The sequence below is a fragment of the Schistocerca nitens genome, chromosome 9 (genome assembly GCF_023898315.1).
Source record: "Schistocerca nitens isolate TAMUIC-IGC-003100 chromosome 9, iqSchNite1.1, whole genome shotgun sequence".
In the NCBI taxonomy this organism is placed as follows: Eukaryota; Metazoa; Arthropoda; class Insecta; order Orthoptera; family Acrididae; genus Schistocerca; species Schistocerca nitens.
Genome location: NC_064622.1, coordinates 389,595,578 through 389,620,710, shown reverse-complemented (window position 1 = coordinate 389,620,710; position 25,133 = coordinate 389,595,578). Strand labels below are relative to the sequence as shown.

At 37.2% G+C, this 25,133-nt stretch overlaps 1 protein-coding gene across 3 annotated transcripts in view; it reads left to right on the top strand.

The window, feature by feature from the left end:
- LOC126203320 (Fanconi anemia group D2 protein) overlaps window positions 1-25,133 on the top strand; it is a 230,364-nt gene that overhangs the window by 19,174 nt on the left and 186,057 nt on the right. For all 3 annotated transcript variants that reach the window (XM_049937587.1, XM_049937586.1, XM_049937585.1), the window contains exons 4-7: window positions 5,847-5,976; window positions 8,966-9,042; window positions 16,930-17,122; window positions 24,808-25,122. In XM_049937587.1, coding sequence (XP_049793544.1) covers window positions 5,847-5,976; window positions 8,966-9,042; window positions 16,930-17,122; window positions 24,808-25,122 — 715 coding nt within the window. The remainder of the gene's footprint in view (window positions 1-5,846; window positions 5,977-8,965; window positions 9,043-16,929; window positions 17,123-24,807; window positions 25,123-25,133) is intronic.

Below are 25,133 nucleotides of genomic sequence, written 5' to 3'. Positions count from 1 at the left end.
GTGATAATTACAAACAATTTTTATTTTTTAATGAAAAGAGTGTGTGAATAATATTAATGTATTTTTATGTAATAGGTAAAGTGTCAGTAGCGTTCATGTAAATTCACACATACTTCACACACATGATGATCGCTGAGCCTTCAGGAAAATAAATTTAAACATGTTTCATGACAGGTTAAAGAATATGGAATTGCACTGTGACAATAATATTTCAATTAGTGCAACTTTTGGTACATTCCTAAGCAATTTTCTAGAGGTGTTCAATGAAAACTTTTCACCTAAAACCTGCTGTAGTAAAGTGACAAGTAAATTAGAATGGATCACTAAATGCATAAAAATCTATAGTGCTAGACAAAAGCAGCTATGTAATAAAATAAAGTATAACAAAGATATTGCCTTCACTGAATCTGTTAACTATTTTAAAATTGAATTTAAGAATGTTGTGAAAGCAGCAAATCAGATATCAAACAGTAGGCTAAATTTAAGGCATATAAATAAATGAAAAGCAGTGTGGTCCATTGTTAAACCTGAATTGGTCATTATAGTCTGAAACTCCGAAATTTCTAAAATTAAACTTGAAAATTATATCACTGTGAACCCTGCACAAATGTTGGAGTGCTTTCCTGAATGTTTCATAAATATTCTGAAAACAGATGATGACAGCGTAGCCGTATGCCAGAAAAAAGTAAATCCCTTTGGCTTTGATGTTATTACAAAGGTTATTTGCAGGCTGGAAAGGGATACCCTAAATGGTAAATCGTTTGCTAGCTGCATTAATAAATACATTTTTTGAATGAGATTGTCTCTCACATGTATTAAAGCATACAGAAATGAAGCCACTCATTAAGGAAGTGTTTAAGAATATGTGTAAATTATCACTGTATCTCTCTTATTTCTGCCATATCAAATAAGTTCAGCAAAGTAACCACTATCTAAATATGAAATTCTATTGTAATGCAGCAGATTATTTTGAAAGCCAGTTTGGCTTCCAGCAAGAAATAACTGCTGTTACCTCACAAAAGCCTTCAACTATGTAAAATGTGTCACTGATCCGCAAACTAGATAAGTGTTGGATTAGGGAAAGTGTGAGGCAGTGGATTACACCGTACCCATGTCACAGAAGGCAGAGAGTAATCATCTCCTCAAATACAGCAATTTACCCTTCAAAATGAACAGTGACATAAGGTATCCCTGGTGGCTGCAGTCTCAGTCCTGATCTGTGCATAACTTGCCCATCGATGGCAACACTCCACTTATTCCGTTTGCAGATGATACATCTGCATTAACTGAAAATTGTGAAGCAGAAAAAAATCCCTAACTGTGTCATTAATACACTTGTAGCATAGAAAAATGGTTCAGAAGACTATGCACATTATCTCGGAACTTCTCAAAGTCATCTATGGCACAGTTCAAGACACATCAGTCAAAATGTCAGGAAACTAAAAATAAGTTATAAAGATAATGACAGCAGAAGTGAAATGTAACAAATTTCTACAACTAAAGCTAGATAGGAATTTAAGTTGGAATTTGCGTATTGATTATCTTGCAGGTAAATAATATATCTTTTCATTTACTGTAGAAACCTTATCTGGAACCACTGGTATGGATACAAGGAAAATTAAACACCGCAGATATTTTTGTCAGTTATTAGATATGACCTGATGATGGCGACATGTATGATCGCCGAAATATTGTGCCCGTTGGACACTATAGACCGGCAGCACACCCGTGGATATTTTGATTATCAAATACGCCACGAGAAACTCAAGAATCACAGATATGACACTGTTTTCTGGGGAAGTTCTTACTATACATTGCACATACTGAAGATCCGAAAACAAGTTGTCAGAAGTGTGTGCTGCACATCCAAGCGAATCATTATTAAAAACCTTGCAATTTTTAACAGTCCCCTATCACAAAAAATCATTTTGTGCTTATTGGTTGCTGTTATTTCCTCAAGTGATTAACTCCTCAGCCTTGTAACTCGTCTACAAATGTTATGGATAAATGAATATTTTGTGTGTCATAAAACTCAGTCAATTGTGAATTTCAATTTCCTTTCCCTTCCCACCACCACCTATTTCTTAATCAATGAAATTTGTTGACTTGTGGAGAATATATGTGCTATTCTCAGTGTAAAGGAGTTTGTATTCGAAAATTAGGGATAGAAATACAACAGTCAATCTGATAAGGATAAAAATGCGCATTTAAGATAATAGAAAATATGCACAAAAAATAGTGACAAAATATTTTTATGGAACTTTCCTCAGTGTTTAAAAAATTGGAAGTGTATACCGCCTGACAAAAAAAAATGAAGCACTACAGAAAATTGGAGTTACAATTTTCTGTGACAGGTAGAGTTGCCACCAGAGTACATTAGTGTTGTTCATGTTTAGTGTTGTTACAAGGCCAAGAAGGACACATAAGGGACATGAACAGTGTCTAATGTTGTGTAATCACTGTAAAGGACACAGAGGTGCCACATAGTTGCTATTGGCACCTGACAGAGTGTGAAAGAGGCCTTATTGTGGTTCTCTATTTTGCCGACTGCTTGAATCTGCAGTATCCAGATTTGTGGGGCAGTAAGATGTGATGGTGGCATGTTGTTGTCTGCGTGGGAATCTGAGGGCAACTATACTCGCCATCAAGGTTCTGGCCGACCATGTCTGTATTGTGCACATCATAACCCCTTCACATCTGCCCTCTCCATCCAAGAACAAGTAATGGACACCCTATAACACTCTGTGTCATCTTGCACCATCATTGGTGAGTATGACGGCAACCTCAGGAGAGGTCTTATTCTTCCAATGTTTTGGATAGGCGCAGCAGTAGTCTCCTGGTGTCGTGGTGTGGGTTGCCATTGAGTATGACTCCAGGTCACAGATAGTAGTGATTGAGGGACAGGTGATGGACACGATGGACATCCTGCAGCCTCAGGTGTTACACCGTGACTGTAGAGGGGTGCAATTTTTCAACAGGACAATGCTCATCAACACATGGCATATGTCTCTGGACTGTCTGCATGTTGCTGAAATACTCCCATGGCCAGCGAGATCCCCATACCTGTCCTGATAATGTGTAGGACCAGCTTGGACGTCAACTGTATCCTACTGCAAGGATCTGTGATTAGTTACAACAGTTGTGGGTCAGCTTGCTTCAGAAGAGGATACAATGGCTTTATAGTAACCCAGTTGTGGGCTAGCATGCCCCAGAATAGGATACAACAGCTTCAAGACACTATTCCCAACCGAATCAGTGCCTGCACTTGGGCCAAAGGAGGTGCATCATCATAGTGATAAGTGAGGTCATACTGCTGAGTACTTTGTAAATTTGACCCAGTTTTGTAATCACTGCAAAACATCAAATATACTCTCACCCTGTGAAGTTTCATTTCATTTCTTCCTCCCATTCTGGGTGCTTCCCTTTTTTTGTCAGGTAGTGTATTACATTGGAAAGTGACTTCATTTCTTTGGAGTGAGAGTAGGACAGAAGGAGAAGAGAACAATAATGAAAGTCTAGTAACAGTATAGACTAGAAAATTTGTTTGAGAGAGAGAGAGCAGTTGACAGTTTAGACATGATATAAGCAGAGACAATCAGGAAGCATAGTTGAGACAAAAACAAGCAACAAACAAAGGAAAATAAAGTAAGAAGCAAAGAAGCAAGTAATGAGGTACAAATAATCAAAAGAAATGGAAGAAAGCAAAGTAACTGCAGAATCTAAAGGAGACAAAAATTTCTAATCGAAAGGAAGTAAAGGATGAGACAGCCTAGAAAGAATAAACAAAAATGAAGTAAGGCAACAAATCTCCAGCTGCTCTGCATCGGATGGTGCAATGTTATACTGATAAGTGGACTTAACACTGTGAAGGTATTTGTAAATTTGACTCGAGTTCGTAATCTCTGAAATAACACCACATGACCTCACAACCATTTTTCACATTTATACTTGTGTGCTACAAAAATATTCAGTTTAAATGATGCACCATGTTAAAGTTCCTTCCAAAATGCATCATTTTTGGTACACTTCGTTGCGTAAAGATACCAGTAAATCTAACATTGCCAGTTAAAACATTATCTATATTCCAAGCTAACAGTGAAGGCTGCTACATTACTGCTGGAAAATAACTTTTTGGTGATTAAATTAGTAATCTTTTGAGAAATATGAAGGAACAAATACCTCAGGGAGAAGTGAAAGAAACACTGAAACAGACAGGATTGTATTGTCAAATCTGATCGTGATCTGATGTTTTCCTGGCATATCTCTATCTAGTAGAATTCTCAGGTGTCCAGCTGGGTAACATTATAATTACACTCCACACTATTTTGGCAAACATATTTGTTGCCGTCTTCAGGTAGTCCCTGACGACTGCTGCTTGATATCTGTCAGTATCCTTTATAAGCTGCCCGTTACCCCCTCGATCATTCCACTTCTATTGCTATCCATGCAGCTGCCATGGTGGTGGTGGTAATGGCACCCAGCTCCTAGCTCTGGTTTCCAGTGTCTAAGCTATCTCTGTTGGGTGCAGACCTCACTGTATGGGAACTCCAATCTTCATGCTTCCACCTTTTCCTTCTTCCGTTGTGTGATTCATATCATTTCCTCCCACACAACTCTTTTTGAGCAACCATTCATTAAACAGCGTTGCCTTGGTTCTTATGAGTGTACCAGGCAGTCTTATCAACCAGGAAGTTTTAGACTGATAGCTTGCTTGGAAGATAGTGAAATTTTCAGTGATCCTGTATGTGCTCATGAACTGTCCAATAATCAGCTGTGGGTGAACAATAGCCTTCCTTCAATTTTGGTTAAGTGAAATATTTAGTTCATTTACTATTTAATTGATCTGAATATATAGCATTTTGCCTTCTCATATTTCTGATTGCTACTGCCACCCCCAATTTAATTTTATAAAGATATTCACTAATTTGTTTTCTCATCACCACATTTGATCTGTTATTCCCCTCCCCCCTCTCCCTCCCCCCCTCTCCCCCTCCCCCCTCTCCCCCTCCCCCTCCCCCTCCCTCACCTCCTCCCCCTCCCTCCTTATCTCCCGCTCTCAAAAAATAAATAAATTATACTTTACCATCTTTTGCAGGTATAATGTTAACAGTTATGCTTTCTGTAAATTATCATTTACAGCATCTCATCATAGTGTGAACATGCTGAGTCGCAGATAGGTACACAAAAAGACTGTCAAACAAGTAACCTTTTGGCCAAGAAAGGCATTCAGAATAAGACAACATACACATGCGCGCGCGCGCGCACACACACACACACACACACACACACACACACACACACACACACACACACCACATGTCGGTGTGTGTGTGTGTGTGTGTGTGTGTGTGTGTGTGTGTGTGTGTGTGTGTGTGTTTTGTCTAATTCCCATGAAGGCCATTTTTGCCAAAAGCTTATTTTTTTGACAATATTTTTGTTGTGGCTATCTGTGACTAAGCATTTCCAATATATGGTGAATAGCAATCTGTCCGTTTCATAATATTGTCATTATTCCATCCTGGATTTTCCATTATTTGATCTCATTTACACCATATGTCATTTAGTGGTAAAAGTATGTACATCTTTATTAAGATGTGTTTCTATCTGAATTTCTGGATTGTTTGTTAGTAAATTAATTTTGTTAATTGACATCTAGCTTATTTACTGTAGAAGATGCTCTGTGTCAGATAAATGGGATTGAAATGCAAATTACAAATTATTTTCCTTTTTTGAGATATGTTGCTATGGCTTGTCTTTTTTTCTCTTCTTATTTTTGAGCATTTAGTAAACTTCCCTCTTGGGGTACTGATGTGTACCATTTTTATATAATCATATTTTTTCCCCAGTGCCTCAAATGAAGATGAATTTCCCTGGGCACGTCTTATTTTGCGTCAGATGCGTTTTTTGGACAACATAGTGGACCCAAAGTTCCTTAGCACACAACTTGCTGAGGTTCTGGATGCTGCACAAACTGCGGTAAATTACTTCTAATAATGTCTTGATTATATATTGTATTTATATAATGAAATGTCTAATTCCTATATTCATTGCTGTAAAACTCAATTTAATGTTAGTGTGCAAAATATGAATAAAAAGACAAAATATTTCTTGAATTAGAAATCAATGCTATTGTCCTGTTCTCTGATGGGGCTACTGATGACAGGTGTTTGTGATAACTGAATTTTCATTTCAATATGAGATATGACACAAACTGAATGAAAAAGTAGAAACTGTTCACATTTCTACATTTGTCATGCTGTATTAGTAAATGAACTGTGTCCTTCAGCTGCCACAAGTTTCAACTTAAATAAATCTAATGACAGTGACAAGCTATTTGCCGTAAATTTGTTCTTGCTTTTCTCTGAAAAATGCTGTTTACATGTTCCTGAAAACAGGCAAACTGCTACAGATCAAAAGTGTACACAACTATAGTACCAGAAGGGAATCAAATATACATCAAAAATATCACAGAACAACCACCTATCGGAGGAGCATAATTAACACTGGTGTAATACTACACAATAAGATACCAGAGGAAATAAAAAATACTACTCATTCAATATTTAAAGCTAAACTAAAGGCATTTCTAAGAAAGCACTGTTTCTATTCTGTCAGAGAATTTCTGAATAAGTAACAAAATTAATTGTAGTAGGTACCTAATTTTAATTGCTAATACTATGTATTATTGTAGCTTATCTTTGACCTGTCCAATATCAATTGTACAATTTGTGCTATATGATAAAACTGGACCAATAAAAAATCAAATCAAATCAAATCGTGTCATTGACTGTGAGCTCATGTAGGGTCTTCATTTTTTCCACCTACCAGAGTGCAAAAACTTGTCTGATGTCAACTGGTCATTCACTGTCACTGAGTTAATTGCTTTTGATGTAACTCATCACAGGGTGAGGATAAAGTTCAAGGTTGTGAAACAGTCAGCCACTTATACACCATGAATAATAGTTTCTTTGTAATGTCATCTGTCTCACTTGTTTTTGTCAACATATGTATAATGAAATAAAAACAAGAAGACTGTGCAGAGATTGAAAGATAAATAACTCTTATTGAGAAGAGGCACCTGTATGTTGTGAGTAACAATCCATCCTATTTAATTTTTTGTATTCTATCCCTGATTTTCCATATTTTGATCTTATTAAGAAACTTCTATTAGTGTATTTTGTTAAATGAAACTCCCTGGGCCTGACAGCTGGCCAGGCAGAACACAGCTTGGTGGCGGGGCTCATGCCATGGCCAATGGCTACAACTTTCAAAAGCAAGAGACACCACAGTGGAAAGTAATGTCTAGTTCCTACGAAGTAGTTGATGGCAATGTGTGAGAAAAATGCTGCATGTAAAGGAAGCAAACCTGCATCAATTCCTAGAGTTGTTTTTTTTTTTTTTTTTTTTTTTTTTTGGGGGGGGGGGAAGGTTCTCCCTTCCCCTTAAAAAATTAAAACGACTTGTTTCAGATTTGCGTGTATTCTTCACTATATGATAGTTCTTATCTTATTCTGAGGACATTGGCACACAAAACTGACATGTTTCATATCTTATAGTGTCATACCACAGCTTGATGATGAAGTGTCTATTTTCTTGATATTGGTCATATTTATTGTAACATTGAATTTCCAAATACACCTAGTCTGTAGCATAAAATTTGAATGGGCTGTAGTGAAAATTGTGGTCGCTGGCTATTTTACATTTGGTTCATTTTAGGTGACTCATTTTTGCGTACTAAAGGTAGCTAACATATCAAAATTGATTTTAAAGTTGGAGGGAAACTGTAGTATAGAGAAAAGAAAAGTTACTTTATTTGAGTGTGCTAGTACTGAACATGCTGTCTGAGCATGCCATGTGCAAGTAGCTCATAGCTTAGCCATGAACAGTTCTAGGAAATAGACACACATTTTTCAGATTAATGATCATGCGTTATTGTTGTACTTACTACTGCAAGAAAATGATGATAAAGAAGGCATTATGCACCAACAGTTACATGACAAAAAAGCTGAAACACATGCCATAATTTGGACAAAGCTTGACAAGCTTTTTACGACATTTGTCAGTAGTCATTTATTAAATGAAGACAAAGCTCTGTGAGTTCTTCAGGTTCAATGTTGCCCAGTTTAACTGCATCCTAGATCTAACCAAAGATTCATCACACAGATATTTGTATCCAATACCACCTGATGTAAAATTAACCATAACAGTTGGGCAAGAATGGTAAAAATACTTTGATGACTACAACAGTTTATTTAACATTTATTTTGTTGTAAGTGGTGTTTTTCCACATACCTGGCAACTAAAGCAAAAAAAAAAAAAAAGGCCGAACAGTGACATTTCTAGTTCTGGTAAAACATTCTACTGTTTCATGGACAGGAAAGAGAGTGTGTGTTAAAAATTTGGAATGTTTCGCACGACTACTCAAGAAGTTATCTGATATGTGCAAATACTTAACAGGCTGAGTCTGTCATAGTCACAGAGACATACATTCATAATGCAGTTAAGTGCAGAGCAAGCTGTATTGCCTTTTCAGTAAGAGACAGTTTTGTAGACTACTACAGTATCACATTTGAATAACTGAATACATTTGAAGGAAAGAATCAAGCGACGCCTCAGCTGAAATACATCCATGATCTAATTCCTATTTTTGTGTTATCCGTACATAAACCAGTAGGTAATTTTATGAAAGGGATAGTTGCTACACACCATACAGCAGAGATGCTGAGTCTCAGATATGCACAACAAAATGCTGTCAAGCTGTTGGCCTAACACGCCTTCATCAGTATTAAATCACACACACACACATATGCAACAAACGCAGCTCACAAACTTAACTGTGGAAAATTGCAACACCAAAAACCTAATTGCTTTTAGGGTTTTCATAACACACAATTTTGAAAAGTATTTGTTGGCTATATTACTTTGTTGTAAAAACTTTCTATAACTCTGTTTTTAAATTTTTTAGGTCCAAAGAGAAGTTATATTCTGCCTTCCGGACATCATCTGTGATGAACAGCACGATGAAATTGCACAGAAGCTGAGGTTGGTAACTTTGTCCTCTATTTTATTTTCTTCACTTGAATTCAGTTTACTGCTTCACTCGTAGTATGAATAGTGCTGTTCTAAATTAATTGGTGCTTTTGCATTGATGAGCAATAATGTGACATGGTAACAAATAGTAATGGTATGAATGACAAAGACTTTCTTTGCCCGTTACGCAGGATCTTGTGAAGTATAGAACACCACATTTAAGTACAGTTTGTCAGCACTATTTAAGTAGGTACTACAATGCAAGTCACAAAATAATGGCTAATTCAGTAACACCCCTTTTTAACGAGTCTATGTGGACAAAAATAGGTTTTTCTTAGACGTAACAATGAAAATAAACAATTTTTGACAATATAATGTAATTGGGTGGATAAAAAATTCTACTCACCAAGCGGCAGCAGGAGTATGCCCATATAAAAAAGTTTTGTCTATGCAAGCTTCTGGAGTCAGAGGCTACTTCCCCTGGCAGAAGGGTTGAAGAGGAAGGAAGAAAGGTGAAGGAAAAGGACTGGAGAGGTTTAGGAAAAGGGGTAGAGCTCAGGAAAGACACTTAGAATCCCAGGTCTTGGGAGACATACTGGATGGGATGAGAAGGAAAGACTGATTCAATCTTTTCTTCTCATCCTGTTGGGTAAGACTCCCCTGACCTGGGGTTCTGGGTGACTTTTTCGAATTCCTCCACATTTCGTAAACCTCTCCAGTCCTTTTCCTTCGCCCATCTTCCTTCGCCTTCAATCCTTCTGCCAGGAGAAGGAGCCTCTGGCTCGAAAAGCTTGCACACGTAGTGACAATCAGCCTAACAAATCATAAAATATATATCAGTGCCATACATGTTTCATTAATTCAGTATTCATTTGTTTTAATGTCGCATTAAAATTGTTAGCTGATGTCTTAATTTGAAGGCAATACCCAGACTGAAGAAGAATTTGTTTATCTTCAACAGTTATTTTACTCATCTAAGGCACCGATAAATACGATTACACGAAAGGAGAAATCCTTACATATTATCCTTTATTTCCTGAATAATTAAAGAAATCGAGAAGTGTAGTAACCCCTCCCCCCATTCCCCCCCCCCCCCCCCCATCTGCTGGCGGAACATACTGTGATAGTGGCTGGAATCGACTCACCAAGTTAATAGTTAAATAGTTCCAGCGAAACTTAGTGCAGTTGAATCCTCCTCCTCCTCCTCCTCCTGCTCCTTCTCCTCCTCCTCATCATCATTATCATTATCATTATCATTCAACTTCCCCTCCCTACCTCTACTGGCTGTGCTTGGTCCTTTATTAAAGCATCACACAGTTAGTTACATCTATCTGCTATGGAAACTCAGGATATCATCACAACAGTGTTCAGAAATATCATACTTACTGGAATACCTGTGACAGCATTGAGGGGAATAATCATCATCCTCTTCTCCTGCAACTGACACTTAGCACACAGCCTGCAGGGATTAACACAGTCCATTGAATTACAGCATTCCTGGCAACAACAAACATGTACATAACCTATAAAACAGGGAAAACAAGATTTCTGCGTGCGTATGGGCCTCTCTCATTTGAATGTATACTTCTCCCACTACCACGCTATGCTGTCTTGGTTGGGGGAACTGCAGCACATCACATTAGGCAACAGTTCAGTCATGCAAGGATGTCAAATGTTTTGTATATGGCTTGTTTCATATTTCTTGTATTTCAACAATATAGATCACAAACAAAACAAATTTTCACTATTATTTAGTTACTGGTGGTTTGCTTTTATATGTGGCACAAACTTCAGATAAATGGACAGTAGCAGACAATGTCATAGATTAATTGTGATGTATTTAGTTTCATAATTTTTTTTAAAAAAAAGAAATGTTTCACACCGACACATTTTGATCGATAGATTCTAGGCTCATTATGAAGGTATGGAAATTCTTCCCGAGGAAAAGTTTGTTGAAGTCCTGGACAGTTTTAATGTAAAATAATTTATCTTGTAATCAGGTATTAAATTGGAGATTGATTAGTTCCGTCTGTACTTGCACAGGGGTGCCCTCAACTAACACGACAAAAGGGCTTCGAAAACAGCTCAAAAACAGATGTTAGATTCTTAGTGATTTAAAAATATTTAGAAAACAGTTCCTGTAATTCTATCAAAGCCACAAATATTCTTCAAATTTCATGTTTTCCTTAAAGCCAGGGAGCTTAATTAAATAGATGGTGTTCTGTATCAGAAATTGTCCCTTCCACAACATTATTTTCTTTTTAAAAGACTCATGCAGTCAATTGCACAAAAATGTGAGGTCCGCAGTCCATTCAGGATCTTCTAATTTTGGTTCCTGCTTTCCCTCTTCCTTCAGAAATCCAACAATAGTAGATCTTAAATTGAAATATTGTTTGAAACTTAAGCACCATACTTGCCAGTAATGTAAAATGAATTCTCTTCGTTCAGTTGCCCCAAGAACTGTTGAAACCGACTGTAATAAGGCACGTGACTTCACAAAATTTACTATTAGTATGATCAGTTTCATCACCTGTTCCATGCCTTCATAGTTAGCATAGTGTGCTTCTACATGTAAAAAACAATGAATCCCATACAAATTGCCTGTTGATTGTTGTAATTTTGTATTCTTTTATGATAAAATAATTATTAAAATATTTATGCATGGTATTGCAATGCCATTCTGTAACTAATTTGTGACACTTATTGATTGTACGACTGCAAAATAGATATCGAGAATTTTCATCCTTCTCATCAAAAAAATAACTGTATTTCCTATAATTTTTTAAAGACTTGTTATGATAGATCACCTCTGCCTCTTTTTGTACAAATAGCCACTGAATCTTTGAATGTCCTTTACATCATGTACAAATAGCAAAGAATAAACGGTACTGCCACTGTGATTCTGCCAAACTGTAGAAAATCATTCCAACTGAAAAATGCCACATGAAATGTCTGAAGAAAAAGTATCACATTGCACTACTAAATGAAGTGTCACACTGTACCAAGTAGTTCCAAGAAAGACCGATCAAAGCCAAGTAGTTCCAAACAGGCTGAACTCTGTACTACACGTGTGGAGCATTGTGTGCACGTGTGAAACTTCGCACTCTGTGGCCGACCCTGCTCTAAAGTATTCAGTCTTGCTACACCCTTTCTTTCAAGGAATGAAATGGACCCCTGCACAATGGCCACTTTGTATTTAGCTTTCACAGGATAAATTATGCTCAGGTCTAAAGGAGACTTGTATAGTTAGCAAGAAGAAACACATCAACATTCTTGAGGAATGTGCTTCCTTTGCAGGTTATCTGTTTATTATAAGAATGATCTTTCTTCTTGCTGCACTCATCTAGGCATCTAGACTTTTAAGAAATTTCATAGAAATTTCAGCAGTCATCCAGGCGTTGCTAATAAAATCATAAGTGCACAGTAGTTTTTTTTTTAAGGTCATTTGGAGATGTAAGATTTTCTGGTTATAAATCGCAGCAGCTTGTCACTGCTGTCACTAATACACAGCAGGGCCATCATTCTTTTTCTTCTCTGACATCTTTTCCTTCATCTTTGCCTCCCTTTCTGCTCACAACATGTAGATTCCTTTCAACTTATGGTCTCAGTGAACCCTCACCTTTCCCATCTTACTCAATTATACCACAATTTAACAATGAAAAACTCCACATTGGAATATCAAGATGACACACTGATTTGCAAACAGGCACAGCAAAAAGACACTTACACATTAGCTTTCGACCAAAGACTCCGTCAGAAAAGGAAACACATGCATTCATTCACACAAGCAAGCACACCTCACACATGAATGAGCGCTACCTCTGGCAGCTCGGACCGCAATGGATGGACGTAAAGTAGTGCTTTAAAATGTTGCAGTAACAAAATAGACACACCAAGTTGATCATTTTATAGCAAGAGGTATAAATCAGCACTATAAAGGACTGCTTATTTACAGTTTTCTTGTAAGCTACAGACATTTGCAGATGAATAACATTTCTTTTTAAGAACAAGAAATGGATAGAAGAGCAGAAGACATGATGATTTGCAGGAAGATCTTGTATATCTACATAATAACAGGACATTTTGTCCAGTTCATGAATCCATAAAACAGGGAACTGGTATGAAATGGAGTATCTAGATATTTAATGTACCAGATAAGCCACCATAACTGTACTTGGAGAGGATAGTACCATACAGGCATGATAATAAAACAACAAAATCAACAGAACTGTTTCCCAACTCAAAAGAAACCAGTTCATCAATTGTTGCTACATTGGTGCCACAAACATCAGAATTTTTCAAAACAGTCGTCTTTTGAAGGAGGAATAACTAAATTAAATTTAATATTTGTGAATTGGGAAGTCCAATGAAGTGCAACAATGAGCAAATGCATAGACTTCATGCAGAACTGATGTGTCAAAGAAAGCATCAATCACAAAAACAGTCAGAAATAGAAATATATGCTTCATATGGATGAAATACTTTGTTTATATTCTCTTGGTTTCAGTGGGACAAATTGCAGTTATATTAAATTTTGAGAACATTTCTTCACGAAGACATTGTAGCTTATTTTTGTCACTGGACCAGTTAGGAGCGATCCAGGGTCACATCAAGATATTTTGATAATGGGTTATATGACAGCAACTAATTTCTGATTGCAGTTTACTGTTTATAGTTAGCATGTCAATTTGTCAAATGGAAGGTGGAAGATTTACTTTTGTTTTTGTTTACTTTGAGTTGCCATAGATTAAAAATTTCATCTAGACTTCACGAATCCTGAGTGAGAGCCATTTCTGAAATTGTAAACTCATTAGACTGTGTCACCAAGGCTAAGGTGTCAGCATAGGTCAATGTTCTTGCTTTCGTATTTCGCAAATCGGCAACATGTAAATTGAAAAATAGTGGAGCCAATATGGATCCTTGTGATAGTCCATAATTTAAATTGCACATTGTAGCTTATGTCATTTTATTGATGAGTTGTGGCTGTATTCACATTTATTTTATCATTATTCAGGCAACTTGATATTTTGCTAAGGCTTGGGTCACAAAAACACAATAACTTTTTCATAAATGAAAAGTAATTAAAAACAAACATAATCTTGTGGCACAAACAAGTGAAGCAAAGAATGGTTTTCTTGCCACTATGGGCACTAGCATGTTCTCAGCTTAGATGATACAAACTTTCACATCATTTTTTCGTGACTATATATATTACACTGTGACTGAACTCTATTCCTTCTCTGAATAAGATGTCTCACCGATTAACAAGTTGCAGAAACACTGGGTTTAGGCACTCAAGAGCGTGAAGAAAGTTTGTTATCGCGGGTAAGTTGTGGTACACATTGGCATATGCTGATGACATTGTATGAGCAGATTGAAAACCACTTGAGGTAGGTCTAATGCCTCATATTTGCATCTGTTCAAGCAGATAAAGAAGGTATTATTTTGTGCTGGATCTTTACGTGGATGAAACAGAGCACTGTGTACATCTGTCATTGTCTCTCTTTCTCTGATCATGCACGATTTTTTTTTTTTTTTTTTTTTTTTTTTTTTTTTTTTTTTACCTGCAGCACCTTGCTGAGAACTGTACTTCCAGTAAGACAGTGCACTACCCCATTTTTCCCATTTTTCCTGAGTCGTGTCAGGACATGTTGAGCAACACTTCATGGATGTGTGAGTGCTGATGTTGAATTCCAAATCATCTGACCTCTTAATCTTATCTTGGATGCTATCAAATACAATGTTTGTTCTTGAATCCAGCTCTAATGCACCTCTGTGATATGTGGGTGATGGTTGTTTGGTCATCAATCAGGATGGCTCCCCAGCGTTTTTTGTCTCATGGAAACCAGGTGTTGATCATCCTAGTTTGAGAAGTCTAAGGTACTGCTTCATCTCCTGCTGTGGTTGTGACCTGTAGGTGACCATACTCTGTTCAAGCAGGTATAGAAGGTATTATTTTGCGTTGGATCTTTGCATGTGATGAAATAAAGCATCTAGTACGTCTGTCATTGTCTCTCACTAACAAACAGTGTAATGATCCCCTTATATATCCCCTGCTCTTGAAATCCCATACACCCGAAAATCAGTAGTGGAAAAGCATGTTGTCAGCAACGGGTGTTGACTTTGGTTTTTGCAGTAGCTGACAGTGTGCAAAATTCACTTTCACTTAATTTTGTTTGTGATTCTATAGTGTAGTGGTGTACTGTTGTAGGCAGTGCATCACGTAACAACTGGTTGTTAATATAATGGACTGAACATTGATGACTGATAGTTGCTATACCAGCAACTGAACAAAAGTCTCTGCCATTCCAGTTCAGCCATGCAACCATATCTAGCACAGCAACGAATAGCCTCATTTCTTTTCTGTCAGTCTTCACAGACATTATTAGTGTCTGTTTACATGTTCCTTTTAGCCTACAACAAGAGTCTATGGAGTTGCGCATAATGCCTAAACTCAATACCCCACACTGCTGCATACTGCATGGAACTAAAGACGAATCTGTATCCATGCGTGAAAGTGCATACGATGTTATATGATTGCTGCCAACAGAAGATGAAGCATGTAATCAAGTGTGTGCCTTCAAGCAGTAAATACTTCTGCTGCAGTGCATTTCACAGCTCCTGTGGCAAACTGACAAAGTGATTTTGAGAAGGGAAAATGCAGAATATGGTAATTTGGTAAAAAGAACACATGGGTGTTTTAATTGACAATATGAATTGAAGTTTTGTCTTTTTGATATCGAGGTTATCAAAGCAGAAACAAACAAACATGAAGCAGTGTTAAACAAAATATGCCTGTACATTAAAAGAGTGTAGGCCATAGACAACAGTCGAGGAAATTAAAGGAAAATAAAAACTCTGCATTCACTGCACTGCCAAGAAAGACATGTCATTGAGACCTCAAAGAGAAGTGGTACTAGCAATGAGCATGTTTGTGTACCAAGAAGGTGTAATTTTCTGAGTGACTTCAGTTCACTATTTGGTATGGAATCTTAGAGTAGCCAATAACTTCTTGGGAAAGTAATTGCTTTTCTCATCACAGTGTCCTGCTTTGTTAATGTCTGTTGCTTGCGTCTAGTATGTATCAATAATTGTACTTGCCCATCTTCAATTAATTTTGAAACTAGTCCCCTAAACGAAGTTATTTTCAATGAAGTGTCAAGCTACCCTTTATGCCATGTTTGCTCATTCATTTTTTTCACCCATGATGACCGTTTTCTTCTTTCTGTTTTGTTTGCTGTTACACCATACATTGCAGTGGCCCACCACAGAGAAAGCAATAATTGCTCATTTCATTTTAACATTCGATGCCATGGAAGCTTGCCTCCTGCATGTGTAGTACCGATGTATGTTTTGCACTGCACCTAAAAACAGTGTCAAATTTTCAGTTTGCTTTAATGTGTGCTACTTTGTGCATTTTAAGGAATGTGGAAATGTGCACTACTTCAGCAAATGGACAGCTGTTAAGAAATTATGTTGCCTGGAGAACAGCTTGACCACACAATGTAACAGGTATTTGAATTCGTATGTGAGGCATGGCTAGATGACTCAGTTGAAGGAATGCTACTGGCAAAAGATTAGAACCTGTGTTTGACCCATGCTGTAGAAAGTACTTTAACTTTAAATACACTGTGTTTCTCTTAACCAAGATCCAAAACAGTTCACCGAGCCCCTGTCTGTCCTTATTTTCCTCTTTAGTATAATTGTTTTTCTTCCAGTGCATAAATTTTAAAGGTCCTAAAATACTACAGATATACAAACATGTTTTCGAATTTGTCTCTGTGATCCATGCTTAGTGTCTACCTCAGTTTTGTTTCAGACATTACTATTTCATTATACACTTTATTGTGAATGTATGTAAATGCAGTTTGTATTGTATGTAACATTATTCTGTTATAGCTCACTTCTAGTGGAGAAATCAGAACTCACTCCTGTTATACTGGATGCTTTGAGCTGCCTCTCTGTGGCTCCAGATATAAGAGCCGAGGTGGTTGACCAAGTTCTGACAGTTCTGCGTACCGCCCCAACAGAATTCTTCCCCAATGTGGTTAAGTTTCTCCATGTAGATGCTTCAGTTACTGATTTGCCACAGGTGAGTTTGTCTTCCTTTGATACTGGTGAATATTAATTACTTTAGAACATTTCTGCCAGGAAGTGATAGATCTGACTGACTGGTATATTGTTGATCAGAGTACAGTGAAAAACGGTAGACCCTTAAGAATCTGTTTCATCAGCAGTTAACACATTTGTAGAATTTGTAACACCTACAACGCCTCTCGGTGTTAATAAACCAAAATAGCTCCCAAAATAGCTCCCAAATTAGCTCCCTTGCCCTCGAAATATAAATTCAGAAAATGTCCCAAGCCCCTCCACAAGTAGTAATTTACGAAATAGAAATAAGAGACAAATAGAGGGAAATCTATAGTAGAAAAATAATAGAAAAAGAAAAGAATTTTAATCATAAATTTTGGAAGCATGGGAGGGGGGAAAAATGATAGAAATGGTTAAATTATTAGTTGTTCTTATATATGAGAAAATCAATATTATAGTCACAGAACGTAGGTCTTGAACACCAAAGATAGCGTTTACTAAAGTATAAATAGACATACAATGCAATTATGATACTCCAGTCTCTATCCTCTAGTCTGTTCGAAGTCAATTAGGTCGTACAGCTTTAGGAAGCAACAATAGGAGCTTTATTAAACCAGGGCGCAAGAATAAATCGCGTCGAGATTGTTTTTTGGGAAGCATTAATTTCAGATCAGAATTAGAACTTTTGTCATATTAGAGGAACGGGGAGGTGATCAATAATCTCTCTGACTTTAATGTCACTTCGTGTGAAAATTTAAATATTTTACGGAATTAACGATTTTTGGACAGATTCGGACTTGTATTGTGATAGTGGGAAAGCTTTACTTCACGCGACTAGTAATCATAGTTCGTGACAGTTTATGGATATTAAATGGGAACAATCTTTTTATCGAAAGTGAGAGAACATTGTTTAGTATCTCTGATATTGACGGGATTCCAGATTAGATACTTATTCAAAGAACACCTTTGAATGCGATCATGTGAATGGACTGATTTATTAATAATTATTGTTAAATAAAATGACGTGTTAATTTGAAACTGACTATTCGTCTTGAACTTTACTTCGATTTCGGTTAATAAATAATTAGGTTACGTGATTTTCACCAAGAATAAATTGCAGACTAGTAACTGAAACAAGTGAACGAGAATCTATTGAAAACACTAGTATTAATTTTCTTATGGCTTTTTCCTTCAGAACTGGGAAGACAATACGTGTAGTGACTCACTGGGGTTAATTTAAGAACTAGCCAGAATAAAACAAAACCCCTCAATACCAGTCAGTGTATAGATAAATTAACATCCCTACTATCATGCAAGATACGGAAGTCGGGATAGAAAAAAGGGTCGCTACAAAGTCTTGAAATCGTCAGTAGATTGGTAACACTTGTGGCCATTAACAACATGTACAACTGCACCTAGTGAATTATGGAAGCTAGAACATAAAGATTTCATATTAATTTTGTCAGCAACATATTTAAATTGAAGTAGGTGTGGTACGTCGGCCTAATATCTTTCATTTATCCTTTGAAGGAAACAGTTGTTTATAGAAGCTTCTATAATGCTCACAGTCACTTCAGTGGTGAAGTGAGGCGTATAATTATTTCACTTTTGATGAATATTGTTCATGCCTTTTGTGCTCTAAATATGATTTAAGTAATTAAATAACAGAAATTTTATTATAACTTTCATAGAGGTGTATGGACAACAAAATATTCGGTTATAATACCAATATTGGTGTCTTAACAACAGACAACAAAGTTACTGTTATGACTGATTTATATGCTCTTATACAGTATTGTGTACAGTATGTCCACACCAATGCTGATTAGGAATAGTGGTGATTGGTGAAGTGTGGTGACAAGTAGATGCAGATTTATGGTCTGGTGAGTACATAAAATCAAGTGGTTATAACACAAGAGAAGGATTAACGATGAATAAGAAAAAAAGAATGCAGTGAAGTATTATGAGTAACATAGTAAACACATTATTGTAACCAAGATAGACACAAAACCAAGAAACACCATAGTAGTAGAAGAATATATAACTACTAACTCAGCAGATGATGAGGAGATTGAAAGAATGTATGTTGAATTAAAAAGAAATTATTCAGTTTCATATTGTTGGTAAGGCAGGTGCCAGGTTGAGTTTCATTGGGGGAGTCCTTAGAAAATGTAGTCCATCAACAAAGGAGGTGGCTTACAAAACATTCGTTTGACCTATACTTGAGTATTGCTCATCAGTGTGGGATCTGTACCAGGTCAGGTTGACAGAGGAGATAGAGAAGATCCAAAGAATAGCGGCGCGTTTCATCCCAGGGTTATTTGGTAAGCGTGATAGCGTTACGGAGATGTTTAGCAAACTGAAATGGCAGACTCTGCAAGAGAGGTGCTCTGCATTGCGGTGTAGCTTGCTGTCCAGGTTTCAAGAGGGTGCATTTCTGGATGAAGTATCGAATATATTGCTTCCTCCTACTTATACCTCTCGAGGAGATCACGAATGTAAAATTAGAGAGATTCGAGCGCGCACGGAGGCTTTCTGGCAGTCGTTCTTCCCGCGAACCATACGTGACTGGAACAGGAAAGGGAGGTAATGACAGTGGCATGTAAAGTGCCCTGCACCACACACCGTTGGGTGGCTTGCGAAGTATAAATGTAGATGTAGATGAAAATTTAATTGCAAAGGGTGACAGGAATTCATCAGATGCAAAATAAAGGCAACAAAAATATGAGAAGAACACATATTTAAATGAAAAACGAAGCTGAATTTTAGAGTTTTGCTCAAAGCAATTTAATCATTATAAATACTGGGTTGAGAATCATGAAACGTGGTTTTATACATGGAAACACTGGAAGGTATCTGACAGATTATACACCGATAAGACAGATAATCTCGTAAGGCAGAGACGCAGGAATCAAGTGTAAAGCTGGAAAACATATCCACAGGCTGATGTTGAGTCTGTCCATAATTTATTAGTTACGAACAGCAGATTAAAACTGAAGAAATTGCAGAAAGATAGGAAATGAGGAAATTGGAACAAGATAAGTTCAACGAACAAGAGGTCCCTGAACGAGAGCTTAAAAGGGAACATCAGGCAACTATTGATTGAAACAGGAGAGGGGAATATAATAGAAGACAAAAGTTTGCTATGAGAGATGAAATAATGAAGGCAGCAGATAATTAAATATGCAGAAAGACAAGACTCAATAGAAATCCCCAGACAGCACATAAGATATTGCACTTAATTGATTAAAGGAGGAAATATAAAAATGAAGCAAATAAACTAGGCAAATAGGAATTCAGATGCCTGAAAATTGAGATTGACAGAAAGTCGAATGTGGTAAAGCAGGAGGGGCTAGAAGAGACACATTAATGTGACCCCCTGTCCTGTAAGTGATGTCAACATGCAATAACCACTCACAGAGGGCAGTTGGCAGCACTAACAGTGGAGGGTCTATAATGCTTGTAGGGGGGATACAAAAAACAATGAAGTCATTGTCATAATGCGGTAACAGAGTGATTTATCTGACGCCCAAAGGGCATTATCATTGGCTTTCAGGCCAAGAGTGAAAGCATTTTGAAAGTTTGTATACTGTCTGCTTGCCACCATTGTTAAAGTGTGCATAGTGAAATGGCACTATCCAAAACTGGCGCTGAGGCAACTGTGGTGCACCACAGGCCATAGATGGTGGGGGTGGACGATGCCTGTGGAAATATGTATGAGTGAACAGACATGCAACAGTTGGGCAACTACCACCCAGATGAACCTAGGGGCTACCAACAATGGTTCAGCGAAAGTTGTTGCATATGGGCCTCCGCAGCAGGTGCTGTTCATCAGTGATGAAGGCTGGAATTTGCACGCCAATACTGCAACTAGATCTCCTTTAGTGGTGATAGATGACCATTACAGATGAATTGCATTTTATACTTCATTGGACAGGAGTGTATGACATGAAACATCTGAAAACAAATATCCTGGCTGGAGGAGGGAATGTTATGGTCTGCAGAATGTTTCTGTGGCATTTCGTGTGTGCTCCTTCATTCTGGAAGGCGCAGTGGATCAAACAAGTATGCATTTATCATTGGGGACCATGTCTGCCCCTACATGCAGTTTGTCCTACATGTAATTTGTTTTTATTTGGCACGATGGCATCACTCATACACTTTCAGAAAAGACTTCCTTACACTTAAATTTATATTAATGTTAGAATAATTCTCTCTTAAGATATGCCTTTTTTGTTATTGCCACCATCATATTGCATTTTATACCCTTGTTATTTCACCTTTGTCAGTTATTTTGCTGTATAAACAGCCAAACTTGTCTAGTACTTTTAGTACCCTATTTTCTAATGTAATTCCAATTCCCCGAGGTTAATCTGGTTTAATTTGTGTGCCCTGTATTACCTGTGTTTCATTTTTGTTGTTGTTCATCTTTCTGACTGTTTTCCTGAGAAGATCCTTTCGATTCAATTAATCATTCAAATTCTTTGCCTGTCTGATGGAATTACAAAGTCACTGGCAAACCGAACAGTTTCTATTTCTTCTCCTTGAACCATAATTTTCTTTCATAATTTCTCTATGGCCCCTTTATTGTTTGCTCAATGTACAGATTGAATAATATGAGGGACAAGACCCACTGTTTTTTTTTTTTTTTCCCAATTATTACTTCCCTTTCGTGATGTTTGAGTAAAATAATTGCAGTCTTTTTTTCTGAGCAATTTGTAGATAACATTTCATCTCTGCTTTTTCAGAATTTCAAAGAGTGCGTTACAGTCAGTACTGTCAAAACGTTTCTCCAGATCTATAAAGATAAGATTGCCTGTTGTCAGTCTGTTTGCTGAGATGAATTGTATATGCCTCACATTTCTACATTTTTCCAGAACCCAAACGGATTCTCCCTGAGGTCAGCTTCTACCAGTCTTTTCATTCTTTTGCAAATCATCCGAGTCAGCATTTTATGACCATGACACATTAAACTATATATGGTAGATCATCTAGCAAAACAGACATCCCATTGTACTTATGCAATCACTGCAAAATTCAATGTGGGTTGTGGGTCTTCATATAATTCCATTCATTATGTATTTGGCTGTGGGAGTGTGTGTGACGACAGAGTGTAGAACTGGTGGCTGCCAAGTGGGCTGTCCAATAAGTACACATCACAGTGTCTCACAAATACTTGAAATGTTCTGCATCTGAAGTATTATGACTAGTATTTATGTTAGCAATGTGTTTGTAAGGCAGTTGAAGTTGTAAATGCCAGGCATTTCTCTCACCAGAAGTACTTTTGCTGCACGGCAGTGCATGCTACCGTAGAAATCTACATACTGTGGATTCACTATGGGGTCCGAAATTTGAGGTATTTGAAAGACGCACTAAAAACCCAGTGTTGTCGCCTTCATATGTGCACCTTTTTATGTCCATGAAAGAACGTTTATAGGATAAGAAGTTTTGGACATCCACAAACTTTTGAATGGATGGACATATTGTTGTAGACACATCCACAAGTTTGTGAACTGGTAAACCTATTGTTGTTGAAAAATAAAGGAACAATCATTTCTGTTATGTCATGTCAATAAAGTTAGGGTTTAGGCTTGTTCTGCGCCTACGTCATGCATTCTGCGACAGCCAGTGAGCGTTCAGTAGTGTTCTCAGTTCTCTGCTGGGAATGTCAGAGCCAACGCATGCATTAAGAGTCATAATAACGAGTTATTCCCTTTATTATGAGATTCATCACTGATAAGGATTGGAAGCAACAAATTCTACATACGCAACCGAGAGAGATAATTTGCCAGATACAGGCTTTCTTCAAGCGCAATGCACATGTATGTGCAAACCCCAACTGTTGCTTAAACCAGCAACACTGCATAAGATTTGTGATGCATTAAGTGAATAATCTCTTGCTTTCTTGATAATTAGGAACTAACTTCATATGCCTTCCCATCTGCCACTTCATTTGAATAAAAGTTCAGTTAATTTATCAAATCTGTTCTCTGCTCCACAACACTGCTAACAAACCTATTATTATCAACATTGCAGCCATTGGTGTTAACAAATTTTTCATCAATTTCAGTAAGTAAACTTTTCAGAAAATCCATGTTTTCTTCAAAGATGAGACATTGAAAATACTGTCAGTACTTATTCCCATGATTTGAATTGAGAGAAACTCATGATATGTGATGAATGTTACCACTGTTAAAGATTTTGGCTATGGAAGGCCTTCCTACAAAATTCTACCCTTCTGTTTAATAAGATGCTGGCTAAAACTACTCCTGACTGGCCGCCATGTCATCCTGAGGTCATAGGAGGCTGGCGGATATGGAGGGGCATGTGGTCAGCACACCGCTCTCCCAGCCATATGTTAGTTTTCGAGTCCGGAACCACTACTTCTCAATCAAGCAGCTCCTCAGTTAGCCTCACAAGGGCTGAGTACATCTTGCTTACCAACAGCGCTCGGCAGACTGGATGGTCACCTATCCAAGTGCTAGCCTAACCCAACAGCGCTTAACTTTGATGATCTGACAGGAACCGGTGTTACTACTGCGGCAAGGCCGTTGGCTAGTTGTTTACAACATCTCACCAAACCAATACTCAAGAACTCTTTGTTGTTTAGGATTAGAGCCATTCTGTTGTCCCCAATGTGAAACATTATGTATTGTGAAGAGCAGAGAACTTTTGGATTTTCTGTCAACACTGAGATTTTCACTCCTGATGGGTTATTGCAGCATAAGGCGCCTTTGCAGAATGATTCGTATTCTTGAAATCATAAAATTATATTCATCTCGGTTTATTTGATTAAGGATATTCTTTTGATAACAACTTAGGTATATTATTTCAATTGTGTACACATAGGACAGTAAGATTGATGCAAATTTGTCTTCCCTGTATCCATAACATCTTTTGCCTGTTTTTCAACTGTTACTTTTTCTCTCATATTTCCTGATGTAACATCTTAATAAACTGTTCTGTGTACTCCTGCTTGTTTCATATATACTGTGTTTAGTCTCAGGGAACTAAAAGATTTTCCTCCGACTAAAAGAAATTTCAGATTAAGTCTTTTGTAGGTACAATGAAAATAAGTAGTTTAAACAGACAGTTCTTTTACAGTATTGCAAAATGCTCATAATAGTGCATATAAATAGTTCCTTTGTTCTATCATAATACAAGAAGCCCTATTACCTCATTGGCATCTGCATTGAAATAAGTATTCTGCATTTCAGTGGACAGATTTCACCTCATGAAACTCTTCTGCATTCTGACAATGCATAAAATTTGAACACAAATCTAAATGAAGACAGAGCATGAAACACAGGAAAGACACATGGTTTAAAACAGTTAAAAATTGAAAAATTTTACTGTAGATACAGTGATTATTATTATTATTATTATTATTATTATTTTAATTCCACACCTTCCTTATTAATAACCCCTTCCACCTTTCCTATCTCTTCTTCCTGCTTCTCATGTTGATGACACACTGTAATTTCCCAATGAATTTTACATTTTTGAAGTTTCCTTGTGTAATAAAAAAAGGAAAAAAACTCTCCCTCTCCTTCCCTTCACCTCCATCCATTCCCACTTCATAAATTTCTCTTGTGACTGATGTATTGTGATTTACCATTTAATTTTAATGGATTACAGGATTCACTCAATAGCAAACGAATTTATTGTCCTTTGTTTAAATTGCAGATAGTTTCAGGGCTTCGTAAAGGACTGGATTTTACTCCTCTGCATGGTGACACTGAAGCTGCTGAGAGTGCTAAAGTATTAACAGTGACAGCTTTGCGAGATGCATTTCTCCTGTCAAAAGTTGTAGCTGATGGATGGTTAAAAGTTATAGAGTCAGCATTGGATCCTGTTCCATTGGATATCGTTGTGTTGGTAGTCATTCATGCTGCCTTGCCTTCACGTCAGAGACTTGTGGAGCTGCGCGTTCGATCTAAGATCAAATCGGGCGTCTTCAGCGAGGCTCTGCTTAAAAAGACATTCACAACCATGAATGCGGTATGTAATGT